This window comes from Colletotrichum destructivum, chromosome 5 (assembly GCF_034447905.1).
Source record: "Colletotrichum destructivum chromosome 5, complete sequence".
In the NCBI taxonomy this organism is placed as follows: domain Eukaryota; kingdom Fungi; phylum Ascomycota; class Sordariomycetes; order Glomerellales; family Glomerellaceae; genus Colletotrichum; species Colletotrichum destructivum.
The window spans coordinates 4379104-4399861 of NC_085900.1; the positions used below are offsets into that span (position 1 = coordinate 4379104).

General features: G+C 55.2%; 4 protein-coding genes across 4 annotated transcripts; 2 read left to right on the forward strand and 2 right to left on the reverse strand.

The window, feature by feature from the left end:
- Positions 1–7: 7 nt before the first annotated feature.
- CDEST_08870 (Putative BET1, SNARE domain-containing protein) lies at positions 8–1270 on the reverse strand. Its single transcript, XM_062925029.1, has 2 exons — positions 623–1270; positions 8–521 (listed from the first exon to the last, which is right to left on the reverse strand). The coding sequence occupies exons 1-2, from the start codon at positions 755–757 to the stop codon at positions 363–365; spliced, it is 294 nt and encodes a 97-aa protein (XP_062781080.1). The 5' UTR covers positions 758–1270; the 3' UTR covers positions 8–362.
- A 628-nt stretch (positions 1271–1898) lies between these two features.
- CDEST_08871 (Putative SH3 domain, ysc84 actin-binding domain, SH3-like domain superfamily) lies at positions 1899–4251 on the forward strand. Its single transcript, XM_062925030.1, has 4 exons — positions 1899–2263; positions 2358–2461; positions 2622–3706; positions 3764–4251. Exons 1-4 carry the CDS (start codon positions 2227–2229, stop codon positions 3825–3827), a joined length of 1290 nt encoding a protein of 429 aa, XP_062781081.1. The 5' UTR covers positions 1899–2226; the 3' UTR covers positions 3828–4251.
- A 447-nt stretch (positions 4252–4698) lies between these two features.
- Positions 4699–9340, reverse strand: CDEST_08872 (Putative serine/threonine-protein kinase, active). The gene is made up of 4 exons (XM_062925031.1): positions 7860–9340; positions 6345–7713; positions 5958–6292; positions 4699–5893 (listed from the first exon to the last, which is right to left on the reverse strand). Exons 1-4 carry the CDS (start codon positions 8961–8963, stop codon positions 5792–5794), a joined length of 2910 nt encoding a protein of 969 aa, XP_062781082.1. The 5' UTR covers positions 8964–9340; the 3' UTR covers positions 4699–5791.
- Positions 9341–15980: 6640 nt separating this feature from the next.
- Positions 15981–20735, forward strand: CDEST_08873 (Putative K domain-containing protein). The gene is made up of 5 exons (XM_062925032.1): positions 15981–16319; positions 16416–17110; positions 17170–18464; positions 18518–19470; positions 19525–20735. Exons 2-5 carry the CDS (start codon positions 16496–16498, stop codon positions 20490–20492), a joined length of 3831 nt encoding a protein of 1276 aa, XP_062781083.1. The 5' UTR covers positions 15981–16319; positions 16416–16495; the 3' UTR covers positions 20493–20735.
- The last annotated feature ends 23 nt before the right edge of the window (positions 20736–20758 follow it).

Sequence of the window (20758 nt, forward strand, 5' to 3'; positions counted from 1 at the left end):
GATGAGCATGTCTGTGTGCAGTGCTAATGGCTAGTGCTAAAAACATTCAAGTCGTGTTGCCCACCTCCCAAAAGAAAAAACTCCAAATGCATGCGCAGGGTATTTAAACGTCCACGCCCGCCCTATATCAAAATTGACTCCCGTATGTGTCGTTCCCGCAATGCTTGTTCCAAGGCCGATACCGGATTGAACCCCTTTTTGTTATTTGTTTGAAACGGTCGAAAAAGCTCGGCGCCGGGTATCCCCCCTTTTCGCCATGACCGTGATTGAACTCGGAGTATCATTAGCGAGAAGAAAACCAGAGGCTCATTGCCTACTAAACGATCGTCATTGTAAAATGCGCGGCCTTCTCTCTCTTCTTTTTAGAAAAACAACTTGGCAATGTAGTAGAGGACGACAAAGACGCCGATGATGATACCCGATAACTTGAGAATGGCGACCTTGTTCCCTGAGGCGGCCATGCGGGTTAGCCGGCCGGCGGAGCCCTTAAGCTGGGTGGACATGGAGGAGAAGGTCTCGGACTAGGGTGGGAAGAACAGCGTTGTTAGTTGCGGTCGGTGACGATGGACTACCGCCCCGGCGTGGCGGAACAAGGGTAGGGGAGGGGAGAGGAGGGACGTACGGTACTGTCAATGACCTCGTGGGCGCGCGCATTGTCGTAAATGTCGACGGTGACGCCCCTGAGAGCTGAGACCTTTGCCGACAGCTCGTCGAGGCGGGCATTGTTCTGGCGCTCGCGCTCATATGATTCTGACATGTTTGCGGTGTCTGCGAGGATTGGGAGCGGGCAGGGAGCGGGCGAGGTCAGTCAGGAAAGACTCGAAAGACGGAGGACGGTGCGATGCGGTGCGGGCTGAGAGGGTTCGGTAGGTATCTTTGTGATTTGCCAATAGGGAAGGGATTGTTGACTGGGTGTACGCCGCTGAGGCTTATGTCGACTGCCGCGTGTGCTGGACCGTCTTCGTCGTCGTCGTCGTCGCCGCCGCCGTGGATGGGGCTGTGGATGGGGCGTTTGTGATCGTGTGTACGAGACGTGACGAATGGCAAAAATATGCGTCGTCGCGAGAGGATTTTGTCGGGGCTATCGGTAGGTAGTTGAATCGCTAAGGCAATGACTGTAGTAGGTGTGTCGTGACCTTGGCGATGGAAGTTGCGGATGTGGTCGGCTCGGGGCGGCGAAACAATGACGATAGGGGGTGTTCGGGGGCCGGTGCGGTTCTCTGTCTCTCTCTTCCTCTCAAAGGCGAGGCTGGATGCTCTCCGTCGGCGGGAAGAAGTGAGTGGGGCTTAGAAAAGAAGGACCCCGGGCGACTTGCCCCAAAAAAGTGACATTGTGTCAGCAGACGGTCACTGCGCTTTGCTTTCTCAGAAGCCGCATCCTTGCTGGTGGGGGTTGCGCGTCAGTTGGCCTGCGCCACACTTGCCCGGAGCCGGAAGAAGCAGCGCCCATTGGTCATCGAGGTACCCCGCGAATTAGAGGGCGGATTACCTCAACACGTCAAGGTCACACCCTCTCCCGCCCGGCTTTTGTCAAGTTCGCAGCGCCTCATCGGAGTAGCTAGCTCGCCTTCCCGGTCCTGATTCTCGAAATTTTGTCCCGGCGATCCCAGAGTTGCCACTGCTCGCTGCTGCTGCTGCTGCCGCCCAACCCCAAATGATTTAGAAAATAACTACAAGCCTCCCAAATTCATCAACACGCGCCGCTTGACACTTTGCCGTGTTTGATGAGCTGCAAAGTCGTCCATCCAAATGTTGACGGTGCTCGGCTGATCCACGAAAAAGCTTAATATGAAAATTGAGTGACCCCGTTTTGCGGAACATGAGAAAGATGAGCATGCAAAGTCCAAGGAGGACATAGCAATAGAACAAGAAGGGAACCCCAACTCAAAGCAAGTAGAAAACGAAGAGGCGCAGGCTCTCGGCGGCTCTATCACTGCGGAAACCCCACTCAATCGTTAATTTCGTGGAGGTGTGGTGGACACTCGCGTCTCTCTCGGTGCATGCAGCTGCGGGAGCCGTGGACGGAGAGGATCCCCAAGGCACCGGCACCTACCTAATCGCATCCCAATATCCGAGGCACCCTCCTGCTTTCTTTCTTCCTTTTCTCCCCTTCACCTTCAAACCTCGCACCGCTTCCTCTCCCTCTCCTACGCCTTCTAGAACTGACCTTCGAGGAACGCAGTCACGTATCGCACCCTGATCCCTCCGTCGAATACACCTGTCAGCATGGGCCTTCACAACCCGCTCCCGTCGTCCATGGCGTGTAAGTGCTTCGCCTTTCTCCCAGTGTGCCGATCGTCCCGCCGCCGCCGACTGTCACCATTGCGAGATCACGACTGACACATGCACACACACAGCGGAGTGCAAGAAATGCGGCAAAATTCTGACCTCTTTTATCGACCCTCGGCAAGCCTTCAGTCCCGACAAGATCATTCCTCCTTCTGTCCTCGCCAATGCGAAGGTGAGCCATAATTTCCCACCCTGCCCTTTCGAGCCTGCGATCTAGTCCCCGCCGCCCGCCTTCTTGGCGACACACGCGATTCCTTAAGAGGCCTCCCAGCCGACCCTCCCGAATTTACTCGGCGAACCCAATTGCTGACATGCACCGATTTGGAACATAGGGTCTCGCGATTCTTACCGTACTCAAAGCCGGCTTCCTAGGCTCCGGTCGCTTCGGTAGCGGTCTCGTCGTCTCACGACTTCCCGACGGATCATGGAGTGCGCCAAGCGCCATCGGCACTGCCGGCGCTGGCTTTGGTGGACAAATCGGCTTCGAGTTGACTGACTTTGTCTTCATCCTCAACGACGCGAGCGCTGTCAAGACTTTCGCGCAGGCTGGTTCGTTGACGCTCGGTGGAAACGTTTCAATCGCCGCCGGCCCCGTCGGTCGCAACGCCGAGGCCGCCGGTGCCGCCTCGTTAAAGAGCGTAGCGGGCATCTTCGCCTACTCCAAGACTAAGGGCCTGTTCGCCGGCGTCTCGCTAGAGGGATCCGTCATTATCGAGCGCCGCGACGCGAACGAGAAGCTCTATGGCACTCGCTACACCGCCGCCCAGATTCTAACCGGCAGCGTCCGCTCTCCTCCTCAAGCCGCGCCGCTCATGACCATTCTCAACTCCCGCTCCTTCAATGCCGGCCGCACTGCCCCGGGAAACGATGCTATGTACAACGACATCCCTGTCTACGACCAGGGTCATGACGATGTGGTTTGGAATGGACGTCGGGGCAGTGGGTATGGAGAGGGTGACGCGAACCATCGCAGCAGCGTTTTCGGTCCTGGTCACGGCCCCAATTCGGGTGCCGACGGCGCCAGCGAGTTTGGCGGGCCTAAGAGATCCAGTACATGGCAGGATGACGTCTATGACCGGCCGAGCAATGGAGGCGCTTTTGGTGGAGCGTTTGGTGGACTTTCGCGTTCCAACACTGGAGTGTCACGGTCGAACACGTTTGCGTCAAGAGGAAGCCACAACGACGACTATGTCTACAGGGACAACCCTTCGTCCAGCTTCATCAACGAGCAAAAGACAGGCGCGCCTGGTAGACCTGCAGCGCCAAAGCCAAACTTCGGTTCAAAGACTGCTATGCTCAAGAAGAACGAGGCAGTTGCGCTGTTCACATTCGAGGCAGACCAGCCCGGTGACCTTGGATTCAAGAAGGGTGACGTCATCACAGTGCTCAAGAAGACAGAGAACGAAACCGACTGGTGGTATGTGATGGCTTCTTTTATTCTATCCTCCGAATACGTAGCTGACATTGACCATAGGACGGGTATGATTGGCACAAAGCACGGCATCTTCCCCAGTAACTACGTGAAGATGCGTGACTGAAGGCTGAAAGCCTGACGATGACTCTTAGGCAGCGACGTGGCAGAATTGAATACCCGGTTGTTTGCATACGAAAGCATTGCCTGAAGTCGAGTTTGCATGTGCAGAGCAAAGGGGGGAGGCACTGCCTGAGGCGGGGGGGGCTTGAATGTCTTCTGTTTTATCCATGATACTCCGGGTGCGTGGGGATATTTAGCCCTTCCGCCCTGTTCCCTCATTATCTTTTATGATAACGATCATCTATGCCCTTTTTGTTTCCTCTCTTTTTCCTCTAGGCAAGTGTCGTGGCGTCATTGGATCCGGAACAAGGGGAGGGATGACGAATGAGTTTCTTCGTAGTTAGTCTCGCAGCATACAATATCGAACTCATAGGGCTTGGGGAGGAATGAGAAGATATTCGGCATCTAATGGCAAACTATCGCGGGGTTCCTCCTTACCATCTAAGTACCTACCTAGGTATTCATGGCGTGGGTTTGAGCTCGAGCTCCGGAGCTTTGGTATCCTGTGATGCGGCTGTTGTCATCGGTAGGTATGCACAGACCGACGGGGTACACGTTGCGCCTGCGTGCCCCAGCTCTGATGGCTGCAATCGGGAGATCGAAGGAAACCCATACAAATGATGTCAGCCCGGGACCGACGCTCTTGAGGGGGGGGTCCGAGGACCGGGTGGGGGGTATTCGTTTCAGCGGCGGTGGTAAAATCTTGGGACGATCCGGGGAAGCTCTTTGCTGAACCCCCATGACCCGACAACCGATTGAAACGTTGTTTCCTTCTCGAGCTCTGTCTCGGCCTGCTGAGTCAGGAAAACAACACAACGGCCAAGTCGTCTTGTACAATAAATAAATGGGCTACAGCCAACAGACTATTAATGATAGGCAAGGGTAAGGAACAGTAAAGTTGGGACCTCCGCTGCCAACACGCATTAAACATCAATACGCACCACACATCACTCGCATCACATCATAGGCAAAAACCTGGCTACAGTGCTTTTTACTTTCTTGGGCGTGCTGGGCCTGAAGGTCATTCCGATACCTAGTCAAGTCTTGCCGGACCAGAGCCATTGGACCACCGCCTCGGTGGCACACCTTCTCACACATGACCAGTAAAGAATGCCCCCCTCTGTGTGGGCATGAGACATGGTGGACCAAAGAGCCAGAGATTTCTGGTCTCACACGATTGTCCAGCGACGTCCCATTCGAATATCAACCCCCCTTTTCTCTTAATGTTTCATACGAAGCAGAGAAAATCCCACGACAGGTTGAAAGGGGTTTGCCTGTCTGCCCCAGCAAATCCGACTTGGCCGCCAATTATCACTGGCCAATTCGGATCGTGCGATTCGTCGTCACATCTCCCCTTCCCAGCGACCGGCTTTCGAGGTGACAGTTACTACTAAACCTCCAAAAATGATTGGTCCAAAACGGACTTTTCGATCTAATGAGAGAGGGTCGCCCATATACAATCGGAGCCTGATAACAAAGCAAGTGGGCGGATCCAGAGTATGGTCGCCTCTATGTAATGTGTAAAGAGAAGAGCCTTCAGAAAAGAAGAAAAAAAGGTGGTGCTTGGTCGCCAACATGCTGTATGATGTGTGGTTGTGCAAGTTATCAAGAAAGAGAAAAAGTCGGGGGTGTAACTAGAAGTGGTTTGGGTATCCTCCGACATGGTATCTTGAAAGCAGTAGAGAGTAGTGATTGGGGCTGAAAGTCTGCCAGCCATGGCACGCACATACTAAGTTCTGTAATAGGCCGCAAGTCAAAGAGTCTTGGGCTAGAGCGTGAACAAAGCTGTGCAGAGTGCAGATGGAAAGCGTTCTCAAGCTGAATATGCCAAGGCCAACAGTACTTCCTGGGGTATCTCGTTGCGTAGGTAAAAAGGCAGCCCCATTATGGAGTAGGTTGTCGTCAAGGTCGTGATTAATATCGTTTCAGCCGCCGAAAGATGTTCTTGGGTGCCTGGCTGGAGGTATCCTACTGTCCCTTCCTAGCCTTTTCCGCAAGACGTGCTTCTCTGGCAGCACGCACCAATGGCGACAGCTGAGAGAGATCAACACAACCCTTCATGAATTCATGCTGCACGGGAGGAAAATAGCATTAGCAACAAATTCTTGCCACAACCAACCAAGACTGAACTTACTCTCAAGAGATCATGTGCACTTGCTCTCTTCTCAGGGTCTACCTTAAGTGCAAAGTAGAGAAAGTCACGGAAGACTGGCGACAGGTTGGACTCCTCCTTGATGTGAGGGGTGCCGTTGGTAGCGATCAGCCACAACGCTCTAAGAGGTGATTCTGTCAGGTAGGGCGGCTCTCCCTCAATCATCTCAATGGCCATGATGCCAAGAGACCAAATATCCACTTTGCGCCCATACTCCTTGCGAGTGACGACTTCAGGGGCCATCCAATAAGGTGTGCCAACCATAGTGGTACGCTTATTTTGGGCCTCGTTGATAGTTGCGCAGAAACCGAAGTCGGCTGCTCCAGGTTAGTATCTCAAGCCAGGTTGAATAACGCTTCAAGAACATACTCAGCTTGATATTGCCCTCCATCGATAGGAGAATGTTGTCCGACTTGATATCGCGGTGGATGACACCCTTAGAATGGAGGTGCTGCAGGCCCTTAAGCGTTTCCCGGCAGACAGATGCAATCTGTCCCTCGGTCATGATGTTGAAAGTGACAACATCAGTCAGACTCCCACCCTCCATGAATTCCATCACCACCCAGAGCTCGCCTCCGCAAAGGTAGCTGTCGATGAAGTTGACAATGTTGGGGTGGGAGCTGTCCTTCATGACCAGGATTTCGTTGATGATCAAATCCTTCTTGGGTTGCTGCTCGAGATTCATTTGCTTGATGGCGACCAGACGGTTGGATCCTCGCTCGTAGCCAGTGTAAACACCGCCAGACGCGCCTTGTCCAATCTTATTGAAGTTCTTGTAGACTTCGCGAGGATCTCCGTCGGAGCAGATGCGCTTGAGTGCCGCGACGACATCGATGCCAGTGCTCTGGCGGGGTCGGTGCCGAGGCCTGGAGCCAGGAGCGCCGGGAACGCCAACCTGCTGCCGCTGGCCGGGACCGCCGTTGGCCGTGGTGCCCTGGGGGTACTGGGGCTGCGATTGGGGTGGGGTCGATTGCTGGGCGGGCTGTCTCTTACTCGGGGCGCGGCTGATCTGGCCAGACATGGCCGCTTGCGCCTGTGCCAAAGCCTGCTCTTGCTGCTGCTGCAAAAGCTGCTGCTGGTACAGGTTCGCCTGCGGGTTCTGCGGGTTAGGAGTCGGCGGCACGTAGGCTGGGGAGGCGCCGACACGTGAGTTGGATCGGGATCGGGTTCGGTGCTCCTCGGGAAGCATGGGGACGTTCTCCTTGGGCGGTTGGTATGCGACCGGGGGCAGGTCCTCACCAGGCTGAGACATTCCAATGCCGGAGTCCTTGGCGGGGTAGGGGGAGGCAGCGGACCTCATCGGGAGGCTGACGGGAGGCTTCGGGGCCGGACGGCTGGGCATCAGGTTGATGTCCTTGACGCCGGAGCCTTTGACTCCAACGACTCCCGGGACGGGGGGCGGCTGACGGGGGTTTTCGAAAGATCCTTCATGATTGACAGTTGGAAACCTAGGGCTCGCAGGTGGACTGATCATTGGTGACATACCCATATAACTTGTTGGCGGATACATGCCCGGCGACATAGCGCCCGACGGCGAGTTCGCGTTCGCGTTCGCGTACTGACGGTAATCAGGCGCTCTGGCATCGTGGAATTTCTCCAATACTTGATCCTCGGCTGGCCTCTCGGTCGTCTCCTTGTAGAAAGTGATGATGTCAACCATGGTCTGAGGGTTTTCCCTGCGTTCCTTTTCGGGAATTCCACTTTCGTTGATTAATCTTTGCCATTCTTTCGGGAGACCCTGGATGGTGAATAAGAAAGTCAGCCATAGCTGTCACTAGGAGAACAGATTGGGAGCATAGAACGAGCAGTGGCAAGACAGAGTAAGCAAGCAACAAAGGGAAGGAGGGGGAGGAAAAGGAGAAGAAAAGGGAGGGAGTGACTGACAGTGAATTGGCCGGTCGAGCTGTCGTAGCCGACGTGAGTGACATGGACGGGGTTCTCAGGCGCCGAGATGACGGGCTTCTTGGGCGTGCCGACCAGGCTGTTCATGAACCCAGAGAAGCCCGACTTCTTGCGCAGGACGCCCATCCGGGGCTCCTTTGCCTCATCCGAATAGCGCTTGGGGCTCATCATAGAGCTCTCCGTCATCCGGCCGCCCTGTGACTTTTCGTTCATCATCGCGGTATCGTTCGTGAAGCTCTGGGATTGTCGAAGGGCAGGGCTTCTGATGCGCGAATCGGTGGCTGACTTGAGAAGCGGCGCCGGGGCGTTCTGTCGCTGATAGAGACTCTGGTAGGGCTGGGGTTGAGCAGTGACGGGCGACTTGGTCTGCTCGATGCGGCTCAGGACCGCAGCGCCGTCAAATGGAGCGCCGATGAATTCGTCGTTGGGTTGTGACGACAGAGGCGACGTCGCTGAGGGGTCAAGTGACCGATCACTGCTGTGGGCAATACCGACACCGACACCGTTAGCAACGGGGGAGCTGTCGACGTTGTTGCTGTTATTGTTTTTGTTTTGGTAGAAAGTGTTTTGGTGGTTGAAGTTCTGGTGGTGGTGAGGAGAGAAGGCGGCACTGGCGTTGGCGTTGGCGTTGGCGTAGCCGTGAGCGTGAGTGTGAGCGTGGAAGGTGGAGGTCTGGGTCTGGGTCTGGGTCTGGGGGTGGTAGTAGGCAGTTGGGGAAGGAGCGAATCCGGCGAACTGACCCTGAGGCAGGACGGGGGAGGGATTGGGAAGGTGCGTCTGCGTTGAGGGAAGGTGGCGGGGAGAAGAACTGTTGGAAGCGGCGGCAGAAGAAGCAACACCAGGAAGAATAGCAGCGGCCGAAGCAGCGGCGGCAGCGTTTGAGGGGGTCGTCCGAGCAGGTGGAGCGGAAGGGGCGCGTCTCAGCGAGGTAGAGCTCCGTTTGCTCTGGAGCGATAGGGCGTCGATGCCACCATCGAGACCACTCGAGGAGCGTGTGTGCTGCTGGTAGGACGAGGGGGGCTTCTTGGTAAGCTTGCGACGTTGGGAGGTGCCGTTGGAAAGAGTCGCGCTCTGGCTGCTATCCATGATACACCCTAAAACGTCTAAACCGTCGAAGAAAAAGGGAAAAAGGGAAGCAAAAGAGGGTATGAATAGAGGGTGTGTGAGGAGGAAAAAAATCGGTACGGGCACAATGCGATGCTTTCCCCTCAACTTGTGCTTGAGATGGGGACAGAAGGGGAGGTACGCACCGCAGTGGTGGGAATTGGAGTGGGATTGGAAATGGGAATACCAGCAGCAGCGGGACTGCAGGAGAAGCAGTCGCCGTGGGTGTGTACAATTAGGTACTCCGTACCTGGTAATGGTAATTCGAAGCGGGAAGTAGCGGGCGGCGGTACCGATTTAGCGTACGTAGGCAGGTGTGAAAGCAAGAGAGAGAAGTAGGAGGGAGGGGGGGGGAGGACCACAGTAGCAGGCAGTGTTAGCCCGTTCCCTGGAGACTTGACGAGGGTAGAGAGAGAGAATCCTTAGCCCTGCTCTAAACAAGCAGCAGCAGCGATGGCAATCAATTCAAGCACACGGCACACGGCAGCAGGTCGCAGCACATTTGTGCTTGATGGACTAGCCCAGGATACAGACTGTCACTGGCTGAATGGAGTTGGGGAGTGGGTTCTGGGACAGTGTGGGCCGCTGGACTGGGATGGGAAAATAACCAAGGATATATGGAAGTGGACGGGACGGGACTCTTTTGCAGCTGGTAGAAGCTGGATCAGGAACTCGGGAAGATGAGAGAGAGACAGGCTTGGCCTATGGATTGGATGGCCTGGACTGAATGGATGGAAAAATGACTGTGTTGGAATCTTCACTGTGTGTGTGCAAGGAACGATACAACCAGACTGACAGAGAGCCTATTCGTACAAGACATGACATGACGGTGGTGTGGGTGTGTGTGGTATGTGGGGTGTGTGTGTTGTTCTTCCTCCTCTTTCCTGGTCTGTTTTGGTGCAAGGAAATAAAAGCGGGTAATCGAAGTGGACGAGAGGAGAGGAGTGGGTACGATCCATGGGTATCGGAGGATGGATGGACTGGACGCGGACGGCTAAAACGCTTGCCTGGGGGCCGTGTGGGCGTATGGCCTTGGCCTGCTGGTGTGTGGTGGGGGAAAGCAAGGGTGGGCTCTGGAAAGGCTACAGGTACGTATCCATGAGTATCTTTGTTTTATTTTTTTCCAAACCTGCTTTGTTTTTGTTCCTCTGCCATGAGCCTTGAGCCTCAAGATAATGGAGCCCCGGCGGCAGGACTGCTGGACGGGGTTGCTCACTCTCCATTTGAGCTGTACAGGTATCTATCTGTCGAGGACGCGCCTGGTTGGTCCTGAGCTATTCGTTCGCTGGGTTCTGATACGGTAGCGGTACGCGCAAGGAATGCGGTCAGAAGAAGAAATCATAATCTGCCCTGCTGCACGAAACATCATGTACCGACCGCACTGGTGCATATCAGTTCATGTCTCCTTTCGACTTGCGCATACGGCTCCTGCACTCGAAATGACCTCATTTCGGGACTTGGTTTGGGTGGACTTCCACGCATGGCAGCATCCCCTCGAGGTTCTGTCGCGACTTGGTGGATTCGGAGATGCGAGAGGGCAGCGGTTCGATCTGGGTCGTTTTGGACAGTGCGACAAAGTCTCTGGGAACCTACGTATTCATCATACCTAGGCTGGACATTCAGCCTAGCAGCCCTGGGCAAGTCTCACCTCGGGCAAAAGTAGGCGAAACGAACCTCCCCGCTAAGAATGGAACATACTGGGAAGCCGGAGGTGAGTCTATTTGCATGCTCTATGAATCAGCATTGGCAATGGGCTTGGTAGGAAATAGAAACGAGGAGGGGGGGCGTGGTTGTAGGTAGTCCTAGCAGTTGTGTATCGCTCGGCGCATCGTGCCCAGAATAGATGTATAGTGCGGTATTAGCAATAAACCGATTGTCTGAGCTTTCTGGACTGCATTGCATTGCTGACTTTTGGTAGAGAGAAAACGAGTCGACGACCTAGGGCAACGAAGGCACAATGTCGAAGCACTGGCGTGTTTGGGAGGGGCACCAGGTAGGGGAACAGGGGCAGGTGGGCGCGGGTCCTGGACCTCGTCTGTGGTTCAAACTGATTGCTTTCGGGAGGAAGACAGCGGCTTTACAAGGGCGGCGGTAACGATATGGCCTTGCTTAACTGCAGGATCGGTGTGATGTACCTTAAGTTGGGATGCTTTAGGTCCATGTCGGTGCGGTGCTTCAGTCGACTGGTAATGCTGCTGGTCGATCCTTGGTCAATTTCAGTTGCGAGATGGGGGTGTCTCTGCTTGACGGGACTTCTAGGGGCCGCACGGCGGCTCTAGTGGTAGTGTGCAATGCGGTGCGGCAAAAGCTAGGGTGCGAGGGTCAGGGACCAGGGTCGCCGTCGGCGTCAGTCGGTGGGGAGAAGCTGAGGCACCAAGGGTCTTGGGTCTGAGCCGAATCGAGACAGGCACAGGACAATGTGGTCCTGGGATGGAACAACTGCGCTGCATCATGGCATTGCTGGCCTGCTGCCTGCAAGTTACAATCCGGACGTCGACCCGGGCGGTTGTAGGTTGGGCTGTAGCAGGCTGCAGATCAGGGACTCGGAAGCTGGGCGGCCACTCTGCGGATACCTGGTGGAATTCGGCATGGGGCCGAACGAAGCGACCTCTTGCTTTGCTGTTGCTTACCAAGAGCTCCTTTGGGCCAATTGACGTATGTATGCAGACGGATAGCTATGCATGTCTTGGTGTGCGGGCTCTTGTAGATGTGAAGATAAGTAGGTACAATCGTTAAATGTCAAGCATGCAAAGTTGTCCGGGAAGGTACTGCCTACAGATAGTGTGTACGGACACACCACCTACTCAAGGTAGTTGCTAAACTGGTGCAAGGTTTGAAGTCAGGGGGCTGCGATGTATGCATGGAATGCTGGCAGACAGAGAAACAGAAAATGAGATTGTGTGGTGTATGGCTGGCCGGCAGCTCGTTTCTCCCGGCCGCCAGTGCCCAACCCCAAGAAACCTACCTGGGTAGTTAACCAATTCAATGAGGGGGAGGTCCTAGGCGAATCAGATTGGAGGAGAAAGAAAATGAGTGTTTGCTTTTTCAGTAGTTTTTTTCCCCCTTTCGCCCAAGCTTCTTTTTCTTGACCCTTGGAGTGTTTGAGGTGACCTTATGTCACGCGTCGACAGGGAGATGCTTTCTTGTTGCGTCACAAAATCTGCCAGCTATTGCAACCTTGCGAACAAAGGTTTTCGGCGCGCTGGGTCAAGTCGATATTGACACGAAAATGAAGTGGCAACACACGAATCGAAGGCGAGATGAACTCGCTGGATGCCTGCGCGTATCCGTGTCTTCTTATTCGAATGATTAAATTGAACATTCTCATAGGGGCTGTAAATGTGTTTCCATCAATAGCACGTTTTCCACTGAAGCTACGGATACCTTGGAGGCAAATGTTATCTCTCCAGTTTTCGGCCCTGCTTCTCCCTAATAGTCCCAGCAAACTGCACAAGGTAATTAAAATCTTTCGAGCGAACTTTCTATGGACTTTGGAAGGGTTTACTCTCCGCTTGAAGATCCACATTGGCGACTGCCCAGGGACAAGCGGATATGCTATTGCCCAAGGAACACTTTCCCGACTATCCCCCAAAACCCCAAGACAGCAGGCACTCATGGTATCCCACCCACCCTGCTGGCGACATTTCGGTCGAGCAGCCGCGGGCCGGTCCAATCAGCCGCAGGAACGGCCGTCATCCTGAACTTTCCTGGACGTTAGGATGGGAAGAATGTCTCTCCATTCGCCAACAGGCCAGCAAATGAGGTTCGGCCACTCATCCACTCCTTCTTCTCCCATTCTTCTTTTGTTCTACTGGTAACACGTCCGTGGCTGCCTTCCGCAACAGCCAAGTAGCGACTGATACTTGCAATAAAAATCTGGTCTCAGCTGCGTGCCGCAAGCAAAAAGTGAGACCCGAGAGACACGTGAAGTCGAGGAACGTATCGTCATCGTACCTAGGTACATAGCTACCTACCTACTTAGGTGTACTTACCTGTGTGGGCTGCGAAGTGGGTCACTACTGGCCAATGCACGTTCCTGCCTCCTGGTCCCGCAAACCCGACATGGGCTGGTCCATCGGGCCTGCCCTGCGAATTTGGATCTTGTTTCAAACCCCATCGAGAGAATGATGCGGCTTGGTCCATGTGTTTACAATCTTTTCTAATTGCAGCCGCCTTCGCGCCATGCTCCCGTTTGCCTGCTGTACGTTGCCCAAGATGCCGGCAATCAACTCATCTTCTTGGTGACTTCCGAACGGGAAACTGACGACAGAGCATTACGATGTCGCCCGTATCTGTTCGGCTTAGTAGGGTGTGTGCCCACGATCGTGCAGGCCGCGGTTCAGTAGGTACCTAAGGTAGTAGAAGGTGTCTGGTTGGATGAGGCGAAACCGGCCGACCTCTAGCAATGGGGCCAGGCGTCTTCCCATCGTGTCGACGGAGGCCGTTACACCAATTAAACCAGGTCCCGTTCAGGACTTGAGTCGACGACGAGGCGGGGATGCGACCAATGAACTACATGACTATGGCATCATCGTTGCTCCTTGCGGGACACCGCCGCGCCCTGCTCACCCGGTTCAACGTCCAGATTTCTTTCGACCTGATAGAATATGGGAACTTTCGCCGACACGGCTGCTCCGGCTTCCCGAACATCTCAGTAGAAGCACAGGGCTGACGTCGCGTCTCGTTTTAACGCTTCTGAACCGGGACAATATTTGCACCGAGAAAGCCCGCATACGACTGTGCCCACCAGGCCAGGGTTGAGGTTGCAGCTATCTTCGCCCAAGTGCTGTTGTCCAGAGCGCTTTGTGGTTGAGTTTGAAAGCCAATGTTGTTCATCGGCCATGCTATTGCGGTACGAACCCATGAGCTTAGGTCGACTTTGGTCGAAATCGCCATAGCGAGCCCTGAAGGTGACCAGAAAGTGCTGCTTCGGTAGCATGTCTTCTTGGCATCGAAAATCCTCTTCTTCTGCCCATCTTTTTTCAGACATCAATTCAGACTTATTGCTAACAGCTTCTCAGGCGCTTGTGCTCATAAGGCCTCCATCAGATGTTGTCGAACGTGGGCACGATTTGACCTTTGACGACAGGCATCTGCGCCTCGCTTTTGTATCCATTGAGGACCTGGCCCCACGTTTGTCTAAGCTCTCAGTCACACGAGAAGACGGAGTCCATACGAAGCTCTCTCTATCGACTTGCCTGTGAGAAGGGGCTCACGAGCAACGTCGTAATCGATTGTGTCGGTTCCCCCGCGTGTCGAACGGATGCGAGTCTGAGTGCTCGAGGCATTCTGCCAACCAATCTGCGCCCGGGACAGGCCTCTGCAAAGGTCGTGGCTTGCAGATTTTCAGTCGTGGCATGTATTTCCCTATCACCAACGTTTGGCTGGGTCGCACACCTGCGGCATGCGTGTTTCTCGCAAAGACAAACCAAACACTCCCTTGTTACCTCTCCTGCAGAATGCGGTGTGCCTTTGCTATGGTGCTACTCGTCCATCCCCTGCGTCGGCCGGCTGTGGCAGCAAATTTCCGGCACGGCTGAGGGCATGCTGCTTTCAATCTGAGAACGAAGGGCACCAGTCGGGTCTGACTGGCCACGCCATTTTCGCCTCAGTGTCGTCTTCACTGGCTAGGATGCGATGCAAACAACGTGGTCTTGGTGGTAAATTTGACAGCCCAACCTGGAACCTATTACAATGCGAACTTTAGGGGACCAACTCTGGCCTAGTCCAGACGTTAAACGTCATCCGCTAGCAGCTCTTGATGTCATCGGGGATTATGAGCTAGAGAAAATCATAGCCTCAAAGGGCTCTCCAGCGATTTGATCTCCCAAGCCCGATCATTCGGGCAACTACATGCCGTTCGGTTTCCACAAGCAACCGAAGACTCTCATCGGCACGCACTGTGCCTCCTGATGCACAACATACGGAAACGACCCTTAAAAGCTGGGCGACGCTAGGCCAAGCGCCCTGGATTGATGCTCAAGGGGCGCCAGATTGTCTCCTGTCTCTCAGTTGCGTCTTTCAGATACACAGACACACAACGTGTATTGTTCATGCGTGGCAGAAAGCAGCAGAACAGGCTGCTGAATAGACCCGAAACATCAGATCACGTCACGAAAACGTCTTACGCGGCCACGTTGCGAGGGTCACTTGTCTGAGTGGAGGACAAGAGTGTCTTCCATATCATGTGTCATGACACAGAGGCTTCCATTTAAAAACACTTTTCACCAAATGACCGTCCCTGCCTAGGGCTTAGGCAGCCAGGTTCAAGCGTCTGACAGGCGGGCGGCTACAGGCCGAGTGATGGGGAAGAGCTAGCAAGGACGGCTGCCCTTGGGCGCGGGTTCTGTTGTTGGTAGTCTCGCAGACGCGAGATTCAGTGACAGATGTTTTCTGATGCATGAGACAACATGGTATTCAAGCTAGGCTACCTACAATGATACTCGTCCGCAAAAGGCCTGAACGAGTATTGGTGCAAAAACAAACATCCATTGTGCCAAACGTCTCTGTCCAATCCTACTCGAGCAAGACATACACTCACACAATTTGTCTGATCCTTGAACCGCCGAGCCGCAGCCCCGGACCCAGATTCTGTGTCGTCAAAATGAGATCCAAGCGTCCGAGGATCGGGCCCGGAAGGAACTCTATACCGGACCACGCCTGCCCGGCCTGCCGCAGGTGATGCCGAAACCGTCATCCGGAGCTGCTCCCGTCCAATAGCAGGAACTGGAACGGAGTCTGGCCCGTTCAGTTCAGGTGCAACGGCTGCCTTAACAATTTAGGTTATGGCTGAGGCTACCTACCACACAGCAAGGTACCTAGGTGTGGGGTCATCGTAGGTGGAGACACACAGGGTGCTCTCGGTGCTGTGGGAGTCTGGGACTCGACTGGGAGCGAACCGCTGGCAGAGCAAAGCACAGCTGGCCAGACGGGGAACCTTTCTAGAAGTAGAACCCCTGCCCGCCAGAAATTCCATTCCAATTGAACAGCTCGACCATCGTCGTGGAGTCGAGAATCTTCCACCTCACCCTTATTCCCCTACACGTACAAACCCCCCATCCATCCCATCCCATCCCATCCCTTCTACCCTCTCCCATCTCACCTCCTTTCGGACCATCAATTGGTTGGCTTGTCGACTCTGCCAATCCCCCTCCCGATTCAACCTCACCTGGATTCGATCACTGTTGCCGCTCCGCGTCACAATGTTCTAAGCCAGCAACAAGTCCATCTTCTCCATCGGTTAATCTGCTGCTCAACGGTTTCTCACGCTTCGGCCTTCTTTCATCAGAAGTCTGATTCTACTGGTCTTGTCTCCAATTGCCGTATATATCGTCAGTTGTGAGTTCCTTCCCATGCCTCGGTCCAATGCTCGCGGTTACAGTCGCCCCCGCCGTTGTTGCCACAAGCACAGCTAACCGTCGCCACCCCTTGCAGATATACCGAAACGCCCTCCTACTCCCACGATTCTATCCCATCCCATCGACGACTACCTTCGTTAGTCATTCCACTATACAATGGCCTCCACTGATTCTGCAGTCTCCAACGGCGCCGAGCCCTCGGCTGCCCAGAAGCTTCTCCAGACTCATGCCGACCACCATCCCACTGTTGAGGACGTTCCCGATGAGGATCTCCCTCTGAAGTCCGGCGAGTCTGCGACCTGGGCCGAACCCATCTCCACCAAGGCTGCGGGAAAGCAGAAGGAAACCTCCGCCCCTAGCAAGAAGTTCGATCCTCAGTCCCATGATCTCTTCCCCGAGCTCGGGGCCAGTTCCAAGGCGCCCACCGTCGCCCCGATCTGGGGAGCCAAGAGCAACGTTTCTACCCCTGCCAATGGTCTTTCGCGCTCCTCGACTCCCGCTTCCGGAAATGCCACTCCCAAGAATGGTCCCCCTTCCATGTCGATCCCTGGTCGCAACGTCGAGACGGTTGTACTGGAGCCCCAGTTCATCCTCCCGCGCGGCCAGCTGAAGCGCCCCATTCCGGACATCATGAAGGATATCAACCGCAAGTCGCGCGCCAACATCACTCTGTCCACCGCTACCAACGGAAGATTGAAATTTGACGCAACTGGCCCTCAGGACGTTGCTCAGCAGGCTCTGAAGGATCTCGTCCAGCAGATTGGTACCAAGGTAGGAAAATAACGACGCCACCAAGTTCGGGCAGCTAGGCTGACATTCTGCTCCTTTAGACCACCATCAAGGTCCCGATCCCCCAGTCCGCCCGTGCTCACATCATTGGCAAGGGCGGCTCCGTCATCAAGGCCATCCAGGAGAAGTCAGGTGCCCGCGTCCAGCTTCCTAAGGCGGAGGAGGGCAGCGCCCCTGTCGACGAGGATGATGACTCCACCATCGATGTTCTCGTTGAGGGCAACGCTCTGTCTGCTGCCTCGGCTCGTAACGAGATTCTGAAGATTGCTGGCGAGCGCACGGCCAACGTAAACACCAAGCTGCGCGGCATCCCTGCTGAGTTCTACCCCTTTATTGCGGGTCCTGGAAACAGCCATGTCAATCAGTACGAGAACAACGGCGTCCAGGTTCGCGTCCCTCCCCACCAAATCTGGGCTCCTCGTGGCCGCAACCTCGCTGTCAACGAGGGCGAGCGCCCCGTGTTCGTTCCCGCTAGCGACAACCACATCCAGTTGGCCGGTGACCGCGCCGCTGTCCAAGCCGCGCGTGCCGAGATCGAGCGTCGTGTCCAGGAGCTGCAGAACCAGCTGGCTATTGACCAGTTCAGTCTGCAGAAGGGACGCCACCAGTTTATCGCCGGCCGCCGTGGCGAGTCTCTGGATGAATTCTTTGGCCAGACTGGTTGCACCATCCTCTTGCCCACCGACGACGACGACGACTCTGTTACCGTCATTGGCCCTATCGCCCAGCTGAGCAAGGGTGTCGAGACTGCCATGGACAGAGCCATGAATATGCAGTCCACTACTTTCGACATCGGTCGGTTCCACAAGAACGCCCCCGGCGGCGTCAACGTTCACGCCCGTCATGTCACTCGTTACCTGCGCCACCGTGATCTGTTTGATGACATTGAGAGAGCCCACAGCACTCATATTAGCACGCCTTTCAACGCCAGCGGTTCCTCCCCGTACGAGTTGTACTCGCGCGACGGTAAGAAGGCTCTCCAGGCCCAATCGGCCATCGAGAAGCTTGTCCACGCCGTTCCTCCTGCCAGAATCGCCCCCATTCCCGTTGACCCCTTCTACCACAACTACCTGGTCAAGGATGTTGGCCCACGCATGAGGAACAGCCATGGTGTCCACGTCATTCTCCCCGAGTCTGGTGAGCCGGACGCTCCCGTTCTGTTGGTCTTTGAGGGTCCTACTGCTCCCGAGCCCAAGCCCGAGATCAAGACCGGCCGCCCATCCGATGACGAGATCCGTACCTTCCAAGAGGCCCTGGAAGTTGCGCGCAAGCAAATCTTGGACATCATCAACAAGCAGGAGCAGATCGCCTCTGCCTCCATCGACGTGCCCCAGAAGTGAGTGTTGCGTTGAGTTCGTTGCGAAAGCGTATTGACGCTAACCTTGATAGGTTCCACGAGCGACTCCGTCGTTTCATCAAGAAGGAGCAGGCAAACCGGGCCGATGACCAGATTCCCATCCGTGTGTCCTCAGTCGGTACTGTCGTTACCCTGCGTGGTCCCGCCTCCGCTGTCAAGAAGCTTGAGGACAAGGTCATCGCCTTCATTGAGCAAGAAAAGGAGGATGAGAAGGAGCGTGGTTTCACAATGTCTTTTGACTTCCCCCAGAAGTTTGCCAACCACCTCATTGGCAAGGGCGGCTCGAACATCAAGGAGCTTCGCGACCGTTTTGACGTTGAGATTCAGGTTCAGGATGGCAAGGTCGAGCTTAAGGGTCCCAAGGCTAAGGCCGAGGCTGCCAAGGCACACATCAGCTCCCTCAGCCGCACCCTGGCCGATGAGGTGACCCACATCCTCAAGGTTGACCCCAAGTTCCATCGCGAGCTCATCGGCGCGGGAGGAAGCGTCACGAACCGCTTGCAAAACAAGTACAAGGTCTTGATCTTCTTCCCGCGGTCTGGCAAGAGCCCCAAGGACGACGAGGCGAACGCCGACGCTGTCAGCGATGCCGGCAAGCCTAAGCGTCACCAGGAGCCCGACGAAGTCATTGTCCGCGGTCCCAAGAAGGGAGCGGATGAGGCTCGCGACGAGATCCTCTCCCTCCTCCAGTACTTGAAGGACACCTCTTTTACAGCGACAGTCTCCGTCCAACAGAAGCAGGTCCCGTCCATCATTGGACAGGGTGGCGCTGCCCTGGAGGAGCTACGCATTTCTTCCGGCGCCAAGATTGATATTCCTAGCGGCCGCGACGCCGACACCGTTGAGATCCAGATCAAGGGCACTAAGGCTCAGGTGGCGGCTGCTAAGAAGGCGCTCGAGGAGAAGAGAGATGTTTTCAACGACACCATTGTAAGAACCATTGAGGTGGATAAGAAGCACCACAAGTCTCTCATTGGAACCGGAGGTAAGATTTATTGACGTTCCGCCCCTTGGCCGAGCCAAAACTAATACCTGACAGGCGCCAACCTCCGTGACCTGGTTATCAAGGCTGGCGGGTCCGATGACCGCCGCGAGCTTGCCCGTACCATTCAGTTCCCCAAGCAGGAGGCTGATGGCCACACGATCAAGGTTGAGGGTCGCTCTGACATTGTCAACAAGATCTGCGCAAGGATCGAAGAGATCGTCGCGGAGAAGGAGAGTCAAATTACCGAGGTTCTGGACGTCCCCACTGAAAAACACAGGACCCTGATCGGCCGTGGTGGTGATGCTAAGCGACAGCTCGAGGCCCAATTTACTGTTTCGATCGACATCCCCCGCCAGGGTGATGGCAAGACCGGTGTCAAGATTACTGGCCGGCCCGAGAACGTAGAGAAAGCCAAGGAGCACATTGCCTCTCTCGTCAAGGAGCAGGAAGGAGAGACCCTCCAGGTTCCCCGCAGCCTGCACCACTCCATCTCCAACAATGGCCAGTTCTTCCGCCAGCTCCGCAACAACCACCAGATCTCTGTCGACCATGCTGGCCAGAGCGTGCCTCCCAAACCCAGTAGCGCCAGCCGTAGCAATGGCAGTGCTCTGCCTCTGATCACCGATGACGACGACGCCACCGCTGATGTCCACTCGTGGAAGGTTGTGGACAGCGCTGCGGGCGAAGACGGCGATATCGCCTGGGTTCTCCGTGGCTCTCCCGAGAACATCGAGAAGGCCAAGGCCGCCATCGCCTCGGCCATCGAGCAGGCCCGTAGGAACACCCACACGGGCTACCTGGTTCTGCCCGACCCCAAGACCTACCGCTATGTCATCGGCCAGGGTGGCAGCAAGGTTAACTCGATCCGCAAGCAAAGCGGTTGCAAGATCAACGTGCCCCGCAACGATGACAAGGAGGATGCCATTGAGGTCATTGGCACCGCCGAGGGTGTTGAGAAGGCAAAGGGCTTGATCCTGGACGCCGTCAAGGAGGGACTCAGCTCTCGTGTGTCCCGGGACTAGGAGCCTAGGCACGATGATGCTTATACAACAGGGAAGGCATCCTACCTTCTCTTCAGGCAGCAGCTGCAGGGACTCGCTTCCGACTGGGCCAATGAACCACATGCAGAGGCTACGCAGTGGTAGAAGAAATAGGAGATGCAAGGACAGCAGCGACATTTATATACTACGTTCTTGAGTGTAAAAACAAACCCAGACAGAGGCCATATCGCCTGTGCGCGAACAGAAATGACACATTTATAAACCCAAAAAATAAAATGTAAAAATAC